This window comes from Poecilia reticulata, chromosome 14, assembly GCF_904066995.2.
Source record: "Poecilia reticulata chromosome 14, P_reticulata-male-v2, whole genome shotgun sequence".
Taxonomy (NCBI): domain Eukaryota; kingdom Metazoa; phylum Chordata; class Actinopteri; order Cyprinodontiformes; family Poeciliidae; genus Poecilia; species Poecilia reticulata.
Window position 1 is genome coordinate 29,621,555 of NC_088843.1, and position 16,765 is coordinate 29,638,319.

The following is a 16,765-nucleotide window of genomic DNA, read 5'->3' on the forward strand; positions in this document are numbered from 1 at the left end:
TCAGATGTGATGTCCGTATTTTTTATTGGCTTCCAGCCAAACTCCAACAGATGAGCAACAGGACGACTCTGACCTGAGGAGGTGACATGTATTATTTACTCATTGGCAGAGTAACACGATCCCTGTGTCATCAACCAGTAGCAGGCAGGTGAAGAAGGAATGAAAGCACAACCCACCTGGACTGGTGTGGCCATGAATGAATTTTATTTGCATTACTGATGTTGTCTCTGTTCACACCCAGTGAGTTTCCAGCAGGTGATGTGCTCCGAGGGGACTGCTGGCCACATGTTACAGGAAAGGCAGAGTGCTGTAAAGAAAACAGAACAAGAAGCAGACTGATGTGAGTCTGACATAAAGCTGCTGCATGCAGGAGTCTGATCGGATCAGGTGTGACTCACAGAAGAAACCCAAACCATCTGGGTCCAAGGATAAACCTCTTTCTTTGGACATAACTGGTAAGATCTAGTCTCTGTCTGCTTTATAACATGGCTTTAGACTTTTAGATTGATGCAGGAAAAGTAACAAGAAATCTATTTGTTTTTAATTTTGTAGAATATTCTGAAATTCCAACACCAGAAAATCATGTGACGTAGAAAAATTACTTCCCAAACATGTTAATTTCTGTAACTTTATAGTTTTTCTCACTGGGCATCTCTTGTCTGGATAAAGCTGTTTTTCTGTCTGTATCTGTGTGACCAATAGCCTTGAAATCTGGCCTTAGGCTGAATAACCAGATCAGCAAGTCAGACCATTTGATTATTTGCAAATTTGATTCCACAGAGATCAGTTTCCCCAAACTCACATAATTTATGTATGACGTAGTCACTAAGTTGGAGTAAAAACTAAATAACATAAGCACATAGACTTTAAAACTCTGTTCAATGACATCAGGTAGTTTTCAGTGGAGTTAAGAGAGGACCCCAATTTATTTATATTTATGTTCAAAACTAACTAAATACATGTTGAGACTGGAAGCAAAGTTCTAAATAGTATACTGTGTTTTGTTTCTTCTAATGTCAGGTTGCTTTCATTTACCTTTTTTTATTTTTAAATTCTTTCATTTGTGTTGTTCAGCCTGATGGGCGGAGCACAAAATTACCTTTTACCCTTTGAAAAGGCAACAGCACAATAAAGAGACTGAAAGAGCTGCATTCATTGGACGGTGTTTGGGAGCTAAAATAAATGGTTGATTATTCTTTGAAATGATCTGGTTCCTGGAAACCTACATAATTTCCATTAAAACAGTGCTGCACACATGACAAGAACAGCTGATTCTACTGCTCAGCTTACCTAGAAATGGAATCAGACCAGAGAACACTTACACTGCAGCCTGAAGTGACCCAATTCCGATTTTTTTGCCGGGACCGTTCACACTGCCAGTAAATGCGACCTCTTTGCGTTCTGCAGTGTGAACGGGAAAACAACCTTAAAGTGTCCTGCATGCGCACTAGAGGGCGCAATAGTGTCAGCGTTCTCAGTGTTCTGCCAACCGCCTTAAAAAGAAGAAGTGCTCCGTGTTTGAGGAAGTAAACATGGTTGCTAACGGTGGAGCTTAGCTCATAGACATAATATAAGAGTAGACCCCCCATTGGCTGCTCTGGCGCAGAAAATACGGCGGCCATCTTGGAGAGGTCGTCCCTCCTACTTTGTTCAATCAAAACATCAGAAGATGCCTCAGCACTGAGGGATAGACTCTGTCACGTCCGTCACGTGCTCAGTGTGAACCTGTTTTCATCTGTGAAGAGCACAAGGCGCCAGTGGCGAATTTGTCCAACCTGGTGTTCTCTGACAAATGCCAAGCGTCCTGCACGGTGTTGGGCTGTGAGCACAACCCCCATCTGTGGACGTCGGGCCCTCATACCATCCTCATGGAGTCGGTTTCTAACCGTTTGTGCAGACACATGCACATTTGTGGCCTGCTGGAGGTCATTTTGCATTCCGCATTGGCTGCTCCGGCCCAGGAAATACGGCGGCCATCTTGGAGCGGTCGTCCCTCCTACTTTGCTCAATCAAAACAGCAGAAGATGCCTCAGCACTGAGGGATATTGTTGTTCTGATCGATGGACTATTGATGTCAGGGCTCCACAAACAACATTTCACAAGTAAGATGGACATATTATTGTGCATATATTGTGATTAGAATATTACTTTACTGTATTTATGTCCACCAGTGAGATACCAGCTAATATTAGCTACAGTGCTCGGTGTAATACGGGTTCAGCTGCTATGAAGGATAACTGAGATTCCGTAAATCTAAAAAAATTAATTATTCTCTAACATTGACTTAGATTATCTGACACAAGAGCCTATATTAGAAATGAAACAATGTAACATATATTATAAAACTTATGTGTTATAACATTCACCAGCAAAGTTTACACAGGTGGTAAAGACTATTATTTATATGTAATTCTTTCACTCTGTCAAAAGTAAGATATATCCTAAATCTTCCGTTTTTGTTTTGAAAGTTTCCTAAAGACACGATGTGAGGAAGAAGAGGGAGAATCTATAAAGAGAGACAGATTCACTGCAGGATGAATCTCGGATCGGATTTTGGACTCAATCTCAGCTGCTGAATCTCTGAAGCTAGAACTCGTCGGCTGGAAAACACAGATATATCTATATATATGTATGCATATACATATAGATATATATAAACATGTATCCAATGTATATTATTCAGTATTAATCATTATTTATTTGTGTTTTTATAGTTATATAAATATGTATTGATATTACTAAATAATTTATTAAATAAATTATGAACGGCTGTGTGCTTTGTAATCTGCTCATCATACATCAATATCAGAATATTCCATTCCTATTCTATTGTTATAGCCACTAAGCATATTTAAATATGCTGAACTATGTATTAAAAACATACTTTAAAAATACAATTGTTTATAAATGTAGCTTAGATGTTTGAATTTGATAGATGTTTGACATAAGTCCTCCAGGATTAGAGGTCTGATGTCTCAGCACGATCTAGAAAAACTCATCCATGTTTATCTTTAGCCGCATTGATTACTGCAACAGCGTCTTCACAGGTCTGACTAACAAATCAGTCCTCCAGCTGCAGCTGATCCAGAAGCTGCTGCTGCTGTTCTCACTAAAACCAGGAAGATAGAGACATAACACCAGTTTTAAAGTCCCTACACTGGCTCCCTGTAGCTCAGAGAATAGACTTTAAAATACTGATGTTAGTTTATAAATCACTGAACGGTTTAGCACCACAATGCATTAAAGATCTGTTATTACTGTACCAACCGTCTAGACCCCTCAGATCTTCTGGTTCTGGTTCTGCTCTGCATCCCCAGAACCAAACGAGGAGAAGCAGCATTCAGCTTCTATGCACCTCAGATTTGGAACAAACTTCCAGAAAACTGTAAAACAGCTGAAACACTGAGTGCTTTTAAATCTCAAATTAAAACCCACCTGTTTAGAGTTGCTTATGGCTAAATTGCGGATTTTAATGTCTTAGGTTTGAGAATCCTTGTATGTCGCTCTGCTAAAACTCTGTTCAAGGAGACCCTATAAGGGCAAGTCCTCACGTGAATCGATGTTTTTAATGTTTTTATTTTTACTTTTAATATGTTTTTATCTTTTTTAATCTTTTTCAAAATCTCTTTCTCACTGTTTATTCTGTTTTTATTTTTATTTTAATTATGTAAAGCACTTTGAAATGCCTTGCTGCTGAAATGTGCTATACAAATAAAATTTGATTGATTGATTGATTATTGAATATGCTTTCCAGTAACAGAAAACCGTGTTATGATCGATTAAATGCGCTGATACGTCATTGTGCTGCTAAACACATAACGCTGAGTGGAGTGGTGGACCGCTCCAAGATGGCCGCCCTAAATCTCGTCAGCGACAATAGGCGAGAGCGGCCATGAGGCGTTTACTCTTATATTATGTCTATGGCATAGCTTACATCAGGGTCAGGGGTCCCCAAACTTTTTCCTGTGAGGGCCACATAACTATTTCCTTCTCTGCTGGGGGCCGGAGTCAGTTTGTAACAGAAAAAGTGTGACGATTGCAGGAGAGCCTAAATGTAAAAATATATTGTTTTCCTGAAAGCACAATCAAATAGCCATCTCTGGGTTCTTCACAAAACAAGTCAGGAAATAAATAATAACACTATTTGTTGCGTTTTCTTGTTCAGTACTCATCTTTAAAATGAATCACACTTCTTTTCGTTAGATAGCTGTGTTCACTTTATTGCTAACGTTCAGCCTTCCGTTAACTCCATCTCTACTTCTCTTTGTTAGAACAGCGCTGCTTTTACACAAGAACTCACTCTCATTTCCCCTGGTGGACAACAGCAGTACAACATGCACATAAACAAAGTGACAGGTTACAGAACTTGCAGCTTTACCTTTCAAAGTAAATTATAAAACATGAACACATAACACAAAATAACTCAAAGACAAGTTAAGATGAGAACATATTCTAACACTATTAATGAAATAAATAATAACACTATTAATGAAATAAATAATAACCAAACAACCCTCTCTGGGTTCTCACAGAAAAAATCCAGGAAGGATTATAGTCCGTATTTTCCGAACTATGAGCCGCACCGGACAATAAACCACAACGTCAACGTTTGTTTGTTTTTTAAACCTACACATATAAGCCGCAGATATCTCTGCCGCTCCAGGTTTTCCACATCGATGCAAGAGCAGCAGAGGGGGGCGGACAGCCAACGTTTGAGTCATAACAGGTCAATTGAATATCACATTTATTACGGTTGAAAAAGAAAAAGTTGCCAAGATTAGATTTAACTGAACTGATTACGGTAGTTTTCAAACGGTAACTGTAACAGTAAAAGTGCTGATCCTTCGTGTTGCTACTAGCATGTGCTAAAAGAAAATGGACTTCTTCTTCTTCTGCTGCTGTTTCTTCTTCTTTAGATTTCAACAGCAGCATTATTGTTGCACTACTGCCATCTACTGGATCCTAATATCTATACCTCAAATTCTCATAATGATCCCAGTATTATTTAAAAAAAAAAAATCTTCTTTTCCCCCTCGATGCTATTTAACTGATCTACAAAATTCACAAATTTCAATTCCCTATTAAAACCTAATTCCGTTTTAATGGGCGCTTTCTTCTTTTATTTCCAATTTTGACTTCCAATGATTCACTTCCTGCTAAAGAGCCCCCTGGTGGCTGAAGAAAAATCCACATATAAATGGCTCATATAGTCCGGAAAATACGGTATATGAAAAAAAATCAGAATGCTCTCTGATATTGTTCAGGGGGCCAGACCAAATGTGGAGGAGGACCGGATCCTGCCCGCGGGCCGTAGTTTGGGGACCACTGGCTTACATAATTGAAGTTGTAGTCTGGCCAGAGCAACATATTAACAACTTAATCCTCATGTAGTCCGTCATGGTTGTTGTTTTTCTTTCCGCTTGCGCATATCAGGACACAGAATAGTGAGATTTGTTGAGAATCAGTGGCGTACAGTTCGGATGACCTGGACGTTAGGTCGCATTTTAATTGGATACGTGTCGGATATGGGTCAGATTCGAAAAAGAATCTGACCTGTGCTGTTCACACTGCCATGAAAAGATCGGATACAGGTCGCATTACGTCCAAAAAAAAAAAAAGAATCGGAATTGGGTCATTTCAGGCTGCAGTGTGAACGCACCCTTAGTAAACCTGAACAGGAGCACTTAGTTACATACTTTAGATCAACATTAGATTAGTTTTCTTATGCTCTCTTTCCTCTTATGCTCTCTTTCCTCTTTTTCTTGCCTTTGGTTTGTCATTTTGTTTGTATTTCCTTTTAATTCATGTAAAGCACTTTGAATTGTTTTGTTGCTGAAAATGTGCTATATAAATAAAATTACTTTACCTTACCTATAACTGTGAAATCCACCAGTTAGGTTGTCAATTCATGATAAATTTTTTTCAAAGACTCAGACTTTGGATGTTTCTGGACTCAAAGTCTCAGTTGGTGATCCACATCAAACTGTTAGTTAAAAAATATGTTCAAAATTTTCTGTGTGGTACAGAAGACCAAGAGAATAGCAAGAGGGATGTCTAGGCGTGGAGATTTTATCGCCTGGAGCTAACAGTTGATAAGCTTCTTTTTACCTTTTTTTGATGAGGTAAAAACAATCTATGTCCTCATCCAGCAAGATAAAACTCTTTACTAATAATCTATCATCTCTGCTTCAATTCATAAAAATCTGCATTTATAAAGACCTGCAAACATTTACACCCAGAAAGATAAGCTCCTCTTCTTCTGATTCTTTTGTGAATCACAAATCAAGATGACATGATTGAACCAAAACAAGAGGCATTGAGGTGAACTCTTCACGGTCACAACATTGTTATGCGGAAATGAGAGGTAAACATCCCCCTTTCTAAAGGGTTTAACAGATTTGTTCTGTTTTCAATTAAACTTCCATAGAAGAAGGAATTTTGCCACACAACAAACACATACTGTATTGGTATAGTCATGAAATGATGATTGCTGTACCTTACTAGTCCTGCTGTATTTTTCATAGTTCGTCTTGCAAACATTTTCATATTTTTGCATCACAAATTTGTGTTGAGTGGCTGGCTCCCACCTACACAAGTTGGAAATGAGATTATCTGACATGGGAGCTCAGTTAAACAACCACTTTAATCTGAACTCTAAAATCCTGGCCTTAAGTGTTTTGTGAAGGTGGGTAATTACTGTAATTCCTTTGGCTGCAAAATTAGATTAAATCATATGTCCTCCACTATCGTGTTTGACAGTTGGTATGATGTGTTTTTACTGATGTGCTGTGTTTGCCGTTCTTCAGACATGGAACTGTGGAATATGGTCAAACGTCTCTATTTTGGTCTCATCTTAACCAAAGTTTAGATGAGACCAAGCATGACTTTTTGGAAGGGTGGAAGTCATAAACTTTCAACCCTCCAAAAAAGTCATACTTGTTCAGGTGTTTTTTTTTCTGTCATGAGCCTAACCCTTTTTGGAGGTATAGGTTTTATACATTATTTTTATGAAGCAATTTAGTATATTAAACTCTCATCTCTGTATATCCCCAGGTTACATTTTAGGCAACAACAAAAGAATAAAGAATGATACTTTTTTTTCTCAAAAAGTTTAAGTACTGAAATAGGGTTTTAGTGCTACATTTCATCAAAACAAACTGGGATATATTCAAAAATTAATTTAGAAATATTGCTTATTTCATAAATGTAAGCTCCCTCAGGTTTGGAGTGCCTGACATTGGATTACTTCTAGCTTGTCTAAACATGCTACTTTGGCAACAATTCTGAAAAAACAACTAAGTGAAGACATTTTCTGCCTAACAGTCTTATGACAGTGATGGGATGCTAACAGCTCAGTTGTCAAGCAGTGGAGACAATATTTTACAGTGACATGTCCACCACAAGTTGTTAGCAAACACTGCTAATCCACCTGGTTTACTTTTGCTGCTCCACTTTGAATCTCTGTCTGGTTGTAGAGAGCTAAGGAGAGATGTTAGAGTAGGGGATTTGAGCCTTTGCTCCTTGGTCCTGTGCTAATTTATGATGCCTCCTTTTCAAAGGCATCATGCTATTATTTGAATTTTTTTGTTACTAATCATAATTGTGCAAAAGTAACAAAGTGAGACAAAAAAATAATTTTTGATGGGACAGCATCCAAAACCAGAGGGAATAACAGATCAAATATCCAATGCCTTGGCCAAAATTTTTTATTGCAAGCTACCCCAAGATGCTGCCACTATTCTAGAATTTTAGAAATTGCGTCTGGCAGCTGAAGGAGGAACAGCTTACCTTGCTCTCTCCCGTCCTTACTGATAACTTTGCTTGTGAATTTTTTTTAAGTCACAATTTTTATGGTTTTATTCACATTATCGACATCATAACTGGATTACTTCAAACCTAAAGACCGGGAGATTTTCTCACTTTTATTTTTACCTCACTTTTCTTCACCTCCAAGTTGAACTAGGGCAAAATGCCCCCGTCCGACCCCAAGGACATTAGCAGTATTCTAGAATGACTTCAGTTTTTAGAAACGAAGATTCAATGGTTGGAGGTGAACTTTGAGATCAACGCTACCTGTGGATATGAAACAACTCTTCCTCAAATCAGCGGAGAGGCTGTACACCCCGCACCAAGCAGCTCACCCTGGATCACTCAGGGCGCCAAGCCGAAACAAAAGTCTCACACTGCAGATCCCATGAGACGACTAACGAGGAGAACCCCTCACCTGGATGAATCAGCGTGGCCGGCTCTGAGGCGAAACCCACCTTCAACTTCCACACCTGCTCCGCCAAAGAATAGCAAACAAGCAGCTGGAACCAAGACGACTACACCGAGCCCACTCCCAAGGACAAAGCGACCAGCACGAGCCTCTGAGTGAAAACCCACCTTCAAACATCAGCAATGAGGCTAAACCAACGCATCCACCGCACAAAGCTCTGAAGGACAAAGTGACCACCAGGAAAATGAAAGGTATGCCAAGAGTGCTTATTGTTGGAGATGAGGCAGTAAATGGAATCAGTCATGTTTGCAATCCCAAGAAAACGAGTGATTTCTTTTCTTGGTGACATTGTATCTGATTTGACCCGCAAAGTGCTCTCTCTAACCACTGATCATCCAAACATGGAGACTTTAGTTGTGCATGTTGGAGCCAATGATCTGGCAAAGCAAAAATCCGAGATTCTGAAAAAGGACTTTAATATTCTTCTGGACACTATGGGAAAATTAAAAACTAAGTTATTTCTCAGTGGTCCAATTCCACAACCTCAACGGGGAGACGAAAAACATTCCAGGCTGCTTATGATAAACAAATGGCTGATTAAAACCTGCTCTGCCAGCTCAGTGACCTTCATCGATAACCTCTGGATCTACTGGCAGCGCTTTCACCTCTTTGGAAGAGGAGGACGCAATCTTAACAAACACGGAATAAGGCTGCTCACTGCAAACATTTTTCATTTTATCAACAAGAACAACAATGTGACCATTGCTTCAGAAGAACAGGCTCAAGGATGTCTGACTAGGATGGAGCCCTCCGCATATCAAAAACACAGCGTTCCAATACAAAGTGATAAAACATCGACTGTGAACAGAATGACTGGTTCCCCTCCTCCTCCTTCCCCCCTCCCTCTCTGCTCCTACACTCACTCACAAGATCAGAGTTTCTCAGGAAGTGAATCACTAAAGAGAGTCGGGCTGCACCTGAGCCGCCTGAAAATGCTGGTGGAGAATTCAGGTCAGAGAGAAAGACGGACGGACTCTTTCTCCTCCCAGCTGGATAATATGGATCAACAGGTTCGCCTCGGCACGACTCTCCTTAGCGCTAACATAGCAGACCTCACTTCATCTAAGCCACCTGCCTCTGACCTCCCTGAGGTTCCAGCACTCTGCATTTCTGAGGTCTGAGACCAGGGTCCAGAGATTATCTTTACACCCGTCTTCCTCCAGAATGTGTCTGGCCCCCCTACATTGCATAGCAGGACAATACCTGTCTGGATCACTACAAGAACAGTTACAAAAAACAGAAATAGAAAAAACAGCGGTCCTAATTCAAACCTCAGACTGAAGAGCTTTCAGCCTCCAAGTCACTTAAACTGGCTCTTTTAAATACCAGATCTCTCTGTGCTAAAGCTCTATTAATTAATGATTTCATCACTGAGCATAATATTGATGTTTTATTTCTGACAGAAACATGGCTGAATGACTATAATGAAACAATCGTACTAATTGAATCAACGCCTCTTATGTACAATTTTTTAAGTGAAAATAGAAAACACAGAAAAGGAGGAGGCGTGGCTTCAATATTTAAGAATACCATGAACTGTAGTAAAATCTCTCTGGGTAATTTTATGTCTTTTGAATATCTTGGAATCGAGGTAAAAGGCCACAAACGAACTTTGACACTAACTCTATACAAAACACCAACATATGTGGAAAATTTCTTTGCGGACTTGAATGAGCTTCTATCTCTCATATGCATTGATTGCGATTGTTTAATAATTGTCTATGATTTCAACATTCATGTTGACAACCCCCAAGACCGAGGGGCTAAAAAGCTCTGTAATATATTAGAGAGTTTTGGTTTAACACAACATGTCAAACAAGCAACACACACTCATAGACACACACTGGACCTGGTTATCAGTAAGGGTGTGAATATTTCCAATATCTCTGTAACTGATGTCGCCTGTCGGATCACTTTGCTGTTATCTTTGTCAGTTATTTATCCGTTAACCCTCTTGTACAAAAAACTACCATCACAAAACGTACTTTCACAGAAAACACAGCAGAAACATTTAATCAAATCTACTCTTCTTCCTCACTCTTAAGTTATAGTGACGTAGATAAGTTGGTGGATGATTTTCAGTGCAAACTTTCAGATATCATTGATTACATTGCCACCATTATGGTTGTGACTGGTAGGAAGAAATCTCCATGGAGAAATGCATAAACAGTTCAATCTGCAAGACATCTCTGCCGTAGGGCCGAACAGAAATGGCATAAAGGTCAACTGCATGTTTATTATGACATCTACAAGGAAAGACTACGTAACTATCACACAACACTAAAACATGCCAGAGAGGCTTTCTTTGCAGATGTCATAAACAAAACCATTAACAATGCTCGAACTTTATTTGCTATGTTGACAGGCTCACAAACCCTCCTATGACGTTACCACCTGAACTTCAATCTAATGCCTGCAACAAGTTTTCAAGTTTCTTTTCAGAGAAAATTCAAAAGATCAGAGGATTAATCTGCATATCCACTCCAAAGACAGTACCAAAGCTGTGCCCAAACAAAACAAATACAGGAAAAATGACCCAATTTCAACTACTTAATTATAAAACTCTAGAAGAAATTATAAGTCAATTAAGCTCCAGTTCCTGCTGTCTGGATGTCCTACCCACACATTTCTTTAAGAAAGTCCTGCCTGTCGTTGCTAATGATCTGATCCAAATAGTAACTCATCGCTCTCTTCAGGTGTTTTTTTCCCCCAGGCTTTGAAAACAGCAGTTATCAAACCACTGATAAAAAAGAACAATCTGGACAAATCACTACTGCAGAATTACAGGCTGATCTCCAACCTCCCATTCATCAGCAAAATTATTGAAAAAGCTGTTTTTAAACAATTAAATAACTTCCTAACAATAACAAACTGCTTTGACTCCTTCCAGTCTGGTTTTCGTGCTCACCACAGCACGGAGACGGTCCTTGTAAAAGTGTTCAATGTCATCCATATAAATACGGACTGTGGGAGAACCACAGTGCTGGTTCTGTTGGACCTCAGTGCAGCTTTTGACACTGTTGACCACGACATTTTACTGAATCGACTGGAGAGTCGGGTCGGACTCTCCGGTCCAGTGCTCAACTGGTTTGAATCCTACATAAAGAACAGGGATTTCTTTGTTTCAATCGGAAACTTCTCATCAGAGAGGTCAAAGGTCACATGTGGGGTTACCCCAAGGTTCAATCCTAGGACCCCTTCTTTTCAATATTTATATGTTCCCACTGGCTCAGGTTATAACAGGAAATAAGATCAGCTACCATAACTACACGGATGATACACAGCTCTACATCACGATGTCACCAGGTGACTCTGAACCCATCCAATCACTGAATAGATGCTTAGAACAGATCAATGTGTGGATGTGCCAAAACTTTCTCCAGCTGAACAGAAACAAAACTGAAGTTATTATCTTTGGACCTAAAGATGAGCGAACCACAATCAATGCTCAGCTTCAGTTATTACAACTAAAACCCAGCGATCAGCCTGAAACCTGGGAGTAGTGATGGACTCTGACCTGAACCTTCAGAGCCACATTAAGACAGTCACAAAGTCGGCCTTCTATCACCTGAAGAACATCTCCAGGATTATAGGACTGATGTCTCAGCACAATCTAGAGAAACTCATCTATGCGTTTATCTTTAGCCGCATTGATTACTGCAACAGCGTCTTCACAGGTCTGACTAACAAATCAGTCCTCCAGCTGCAGCTGATCCAGAAGCTGCTGCTGCTGTTCTCACTAAAACCAGGAAGATAGAGACATAACACCAGTTTTAAAGTCCCTACACTGGCTCCCTGTAGCTCAGAGAATAGACTTTAAAATACTGATGTTAGTTTATAAATCACTGAACGGTTTAGCACCACAATGCATTAAAGATCTGTTATTACTGTACCAACCGTCTAGACCCCTCAGATCTTCTGGTTCTGGTTCTGCTCTGCATCCCCAGAACCAGAACCAGACGAGGAGAAGCAGCATTCAGTTTCTATGCACCACAGATTTGGAACAAACTTCCAGAAAACTGTAAAACAGCTGAAACACTGAGAGCCTTTAAATCTCAACTTAAAACCCTCCTGTTTAGAGTTGCTTATGGCTAAATTAGGGTTAGAGTGTGAGGGTTTTGATGTCTTCCATGTTTTTATGTCTTTAATGTTTTTAATTTCTTCTTCTTTCTTTTCGACGTTTTAATGATGTAATGTTTTTTGTTTTTTATTTTATTTTTTTTTAATCTCTTTCTCACTGTTTATTTCTGTGATAGAATTGATAGAATATCAATCAATCATTTTTTGATCAAAAAAATTGATTGAATGTGAGTAGTAGTCACATTCAATGACTACTAGTCATTGAATGTGACTAGTAGTACAGGTTAATTTTTAGGTTAATCTTTTTTTTTTTTAAAGTTCTGATTCATGAAACCCAAAAATTTTAAAGGTTGTGCTACTTTTATCATGATTGCATTTGTGATTCAACAATATTAATACTTTATGGCTGGTTTGTGTTATTTAGACTCTAACTTGATTGTTTATGTCCTGACAGGAGACAAGTGAACAATGAATTGGGGATTTTTGGAGAAGATTCTGAGTGGAGTGAACAAGTACTCCACTTCGATTGGCCGGATTTGGCTCTCTGTGGTCTTCCTGTTCAGGATTTTGGTATATGTGGCCGCGGCTGAGCAGGTCTGGAAGGACGAGCAAAATGACTTTGTGTGCAACACACTGCAGCCTGGCTGCAAGAATGCCTGCTTCGACCACTTCTTCCCCATATCTCAGATCCGTCTTTGGGCTCTACAGCTCATCATGGTGTCCACACCATCCCTAATGGTGGCCCTTCATGTGGGCTACAGGGAGCACCGGGAGGCCAAACACAAGAGAAAGTTCTACAAGGACAAAGGGAGCATTGATGGTGGTCTTTTCTGCACCTATGTCATCAGCTTGATCTTTAAGACGGGCTTTGAAGTGGGGTTTTTGCTGGCTTTTTACTACTTGTACAATGGTTTTGGGGTCCCCATCCTGATGCGGTGCACACAGGAACCTTGCCCCAACACTGTGGACTGCTACATAGCCCGAGCCATGGAGAAGAAGATCTTCCTCTACATCATGGGCTGCACCTCCATCTTGTGTATAGCTCTCAACTTCTCAGAGCTCCTTTACATTATTTGGAAGCAGCTGTGGAGACACTTCAGCAGGCGGTATGTTCCTGTGGAACAGCAGATTTTGAAAAACAGCCAGCTTCATGTTTCAGCTGACAAAAGATTTACGTCGTCTGAGCAGCTTGAAAACACAAAGGTCTGCACACCAGAACCCGCAGCTGATGCAATTGAAAAACCCGACAGTCCAGTTCTGCAGAGCTGAGAGCAACTGGCCCCCTGTTCACAAAGACAAATGCAGTATCTTTTCGGCCTAAAATATAATTGACAATATACTTTTTTTTTAAACATGTCATTGAAAAAATATATATCTTCAGAGAATCATTGAAACTTATTAAAGTACCTGTTGAATTGTGTATGTGTTGAATGGAAGTATGTTACACAGCAACATACCTGCCTCTTACAGATAACATTATTTTTTGTTCCAGCTTGCTTGTGTGATGGTACACTCCTCAGTAACTTTGTGCTTTTGTTCTTTCATATTTATTTCTCTCTATTTCAGCAAAATGTGTTGTGTCTAGTTTATTTGTTTGAAAACTCTTTGTTGGTTCTTCCAGCACCAAACAGCCCAGAAACAGGTAACTTTAGAGATTCAAGTTTTCATTGCTGAGGGCAGCTTTTTATATCATTGATTGTTAATTTCTTTTTCAGTGTTTTAGTATTATTTAGATTTAAAAGGTACTTTTATTAACTGTGTGTCTTCATATCTTTGAATCTTTGAAGTAGAACGCAAAGAATGTGATTGGAAATTTTATGTAATTTCCAATCACATGAAATATATATACACATATAGTACCTCTGGCATTAAATCTAATTTACATTTGTTGTTTGATCTGTAAAGTGTTACATAAAGTTAATTTCTGAGTTTGCATCATGTATAACAATTTTAGGTGTGATGGAATTAGGACTATAGCTTTGATATTGAGTTATTTAAACAGCTTTACTGTATGCATAAATTGCACTATTATATTTTCTTATTGTATTAATGTAGAGCTATTCAAACCTCATGTTAAATTGCTGTCTGGCAAGGAGAAAGCAAAACATGATAAAAAGAGCTGATATGTCTCAGTGCATAAAAAAACAAAAACAAAAGTGAAAATATTACAAAAACGGACTTTTTTTTTCTCTGAGTTTCTGCTACATTTAGAGGCCAAAGGGTAAGCAGCATGTTGAAAGAAGAATGTGTCTCTAACATTGAGACTTAAGGCCGTGAGATTCTTTAAACAGAGAAACAATGATTTTAAAAAGGACAATAAATGAAATGAGAAAGATTCATTTAAGTGGAGTCTACTGTGTCACATACATTGCCTCCTACTGCCAAACCAATGTAAGTACAGAAAAATGTGCTGAACTTGGTATGATCAACAGTCAGCCATAAATGCAGAGCCCTTGGAATTAAGAAAATATTGGCAACATCAAATAAAAACTAAGGACTATTATAACTTTGAACCATTGATTTGAAGCTTGGAGGATTTCGTAATTAATCATCTGCTTATTAAAGTGGGTATCATGCTTCACTTCTAACAGACTGTTTTAGCCATACTGATATGATGCTTGAACAGTATGTAGCTTTTTTTTGTTTAAAAAGTTGAACACACCAAACATAATGTAGATAAAGATGGAAGCATAACTAATATCCAAGCCAAATGGGTATAAAGTTAGTGATAAAAAATAAGGATTGAAATCAACATGTAGTGAGAGTGGAGCGAAAATAGCAGAAGATAGAATAGAATAGAATAGAATAGAATAGAATAGAATAGAATAGAATAGAATAGAATAGAATAGAATATGCATAATTAATCCATCAGGGGAAATTGCTTATCTGATGTGAAGCTACTCCAGCTAAAATGCTGAGCAAGATGAGAATTTGCCATCAGACAAAGTTACCGTCATTGGTGGTTCTTGAGAATAAGGTGAGCCCCTTATTGTGAATGTGAATTCATTTTTTGTTCTCAATATAATTCCCAAACCTTTAGAGAATATGTGTTCAGAATTATCATCTTCAGCCCTGGCCAATCTAAGTGTTAACATGTTACAGCAGAGGTCCGCAAACTTTTTCCTGTGAGGGCCACATCACTTTTTCCTTCTCTGCTGGGGGCCGGAGTCAGTTTGTAACAGAAAAAGTGTGACGATTGCAGGAGTGCCTAAATGTAAAAATATTTTGTTTTCCAGAAAGTGCAATCAAATAACTCTCTCTGGGTTCTTCACAGAATAAAAGTCTGGAAATAAATAATAACACTATTAATGAAATCAATAATAACCAAATAACCCTCTCTGGGTTTTTCACAGAAAAAAATCCAGGACAGATTATAGTCCGTATTTTCCAAACTATGATCCGCACTGGACTAAAAGCCACAACCCAAAAGTAGTTTTTTTTTTAAACCAGTAAACATACACATATAAGCCGCAGATATCTCTGCCGCTCCAGGTTTTCCACATCGATGCAACAGCTGCAGAGGGGGGCGGCAGGGGCGGAGCCAGAGAGGGAGGTGAGGGGTGATGAGGAGCATTTAGGGTGTGGGGATCAGGGAGGGAAAGGAGAGGTGCACATATAAACCGGAAACGGTTTATATGTGTATTTTTCTTCAACCACCAGGGGGCTCTTTAGCAGGAAGTGTGTCCTGTAAACTGTGGGTGTTTTGTTTTGCATGGCGCATTGCTGCCATCTGTTGGACCTTTAGGGAACTGCTGGACTTTTATGTTATTTAGTCAGTACGGTTGTTTGCTAGCAGTAGAGCAGATGAACACGTGTTTGTTATGAACGCAGCATTCCAGGTCGAAATATTCGAAGCAATGCCTGTAAGTAGCAGCTTATACTTCAAAACGAGCCTTTATGTTAACAAATGAGGAATTAATATGTTAAAGTTACTTTCCCTCAATGGAATATATACTAGTCAGTCCCAGTCAATCGAGAAACGCGAACACCCCCCCTCCGCCGTCAACAATTACCAGCAACGCAGGTGATAAACGTGTAACACTTTTTCTGTTACAAACTGACTCCGGCCCCCAACAGAGAAGGGAAAACTTATGTGGCCCTCACAGGAAAAAGTTTGGGGACCCCTGCTGTAGAGGAGACCAACTGTAGCCTGTGTGCTCCTTTTAGCATTTGGGTGTTTGTTGTTTTAGGGTGTGTTGAGGCGTTGGACATGGCTGCGCGCTGTCGGGGATGCTCTATCACAGGGGAGCTCAATACGTCGATCTCAGCGGGTGACAAACTGAACGCCACCAGGACGCTGAGTCAGCACTTCCTCCTCTGATAGGCTTATCAAAAATATTCACTAAGATCCTAAACGTTTGTAGCTTCATTAAAAAAGAATAATTATAAAAAGTCAACGAAACATGT

General features: G+C 39.3%; 1 protein-coding gene across 1 annotated transcript; it reads left to right on the forward strand.

Annotated features, from left to right (window-relative positions):
- On the forward strand, positions 1-13,778 carry LOC103476391 (gap junction beta-7 protein). The gene is made up of 2 exons (XM_081615911.1): positions 1-455; positions 12,813-13,778. Exon 2 carries the CDS (start codon positions 12,827-12,829, stop codon positions 13,625-13,627), a length of 801 nt encoding a protein of 266 aa, XP_081472037.1. The 5' UTR covers positions 1-455; positions 12,813-12,826; the 3' UTR covers positions 13,628-13,778.
- The last annotated feature ends 2,987 nt before the right edge of the window (positions 13,779-16,765 follow it).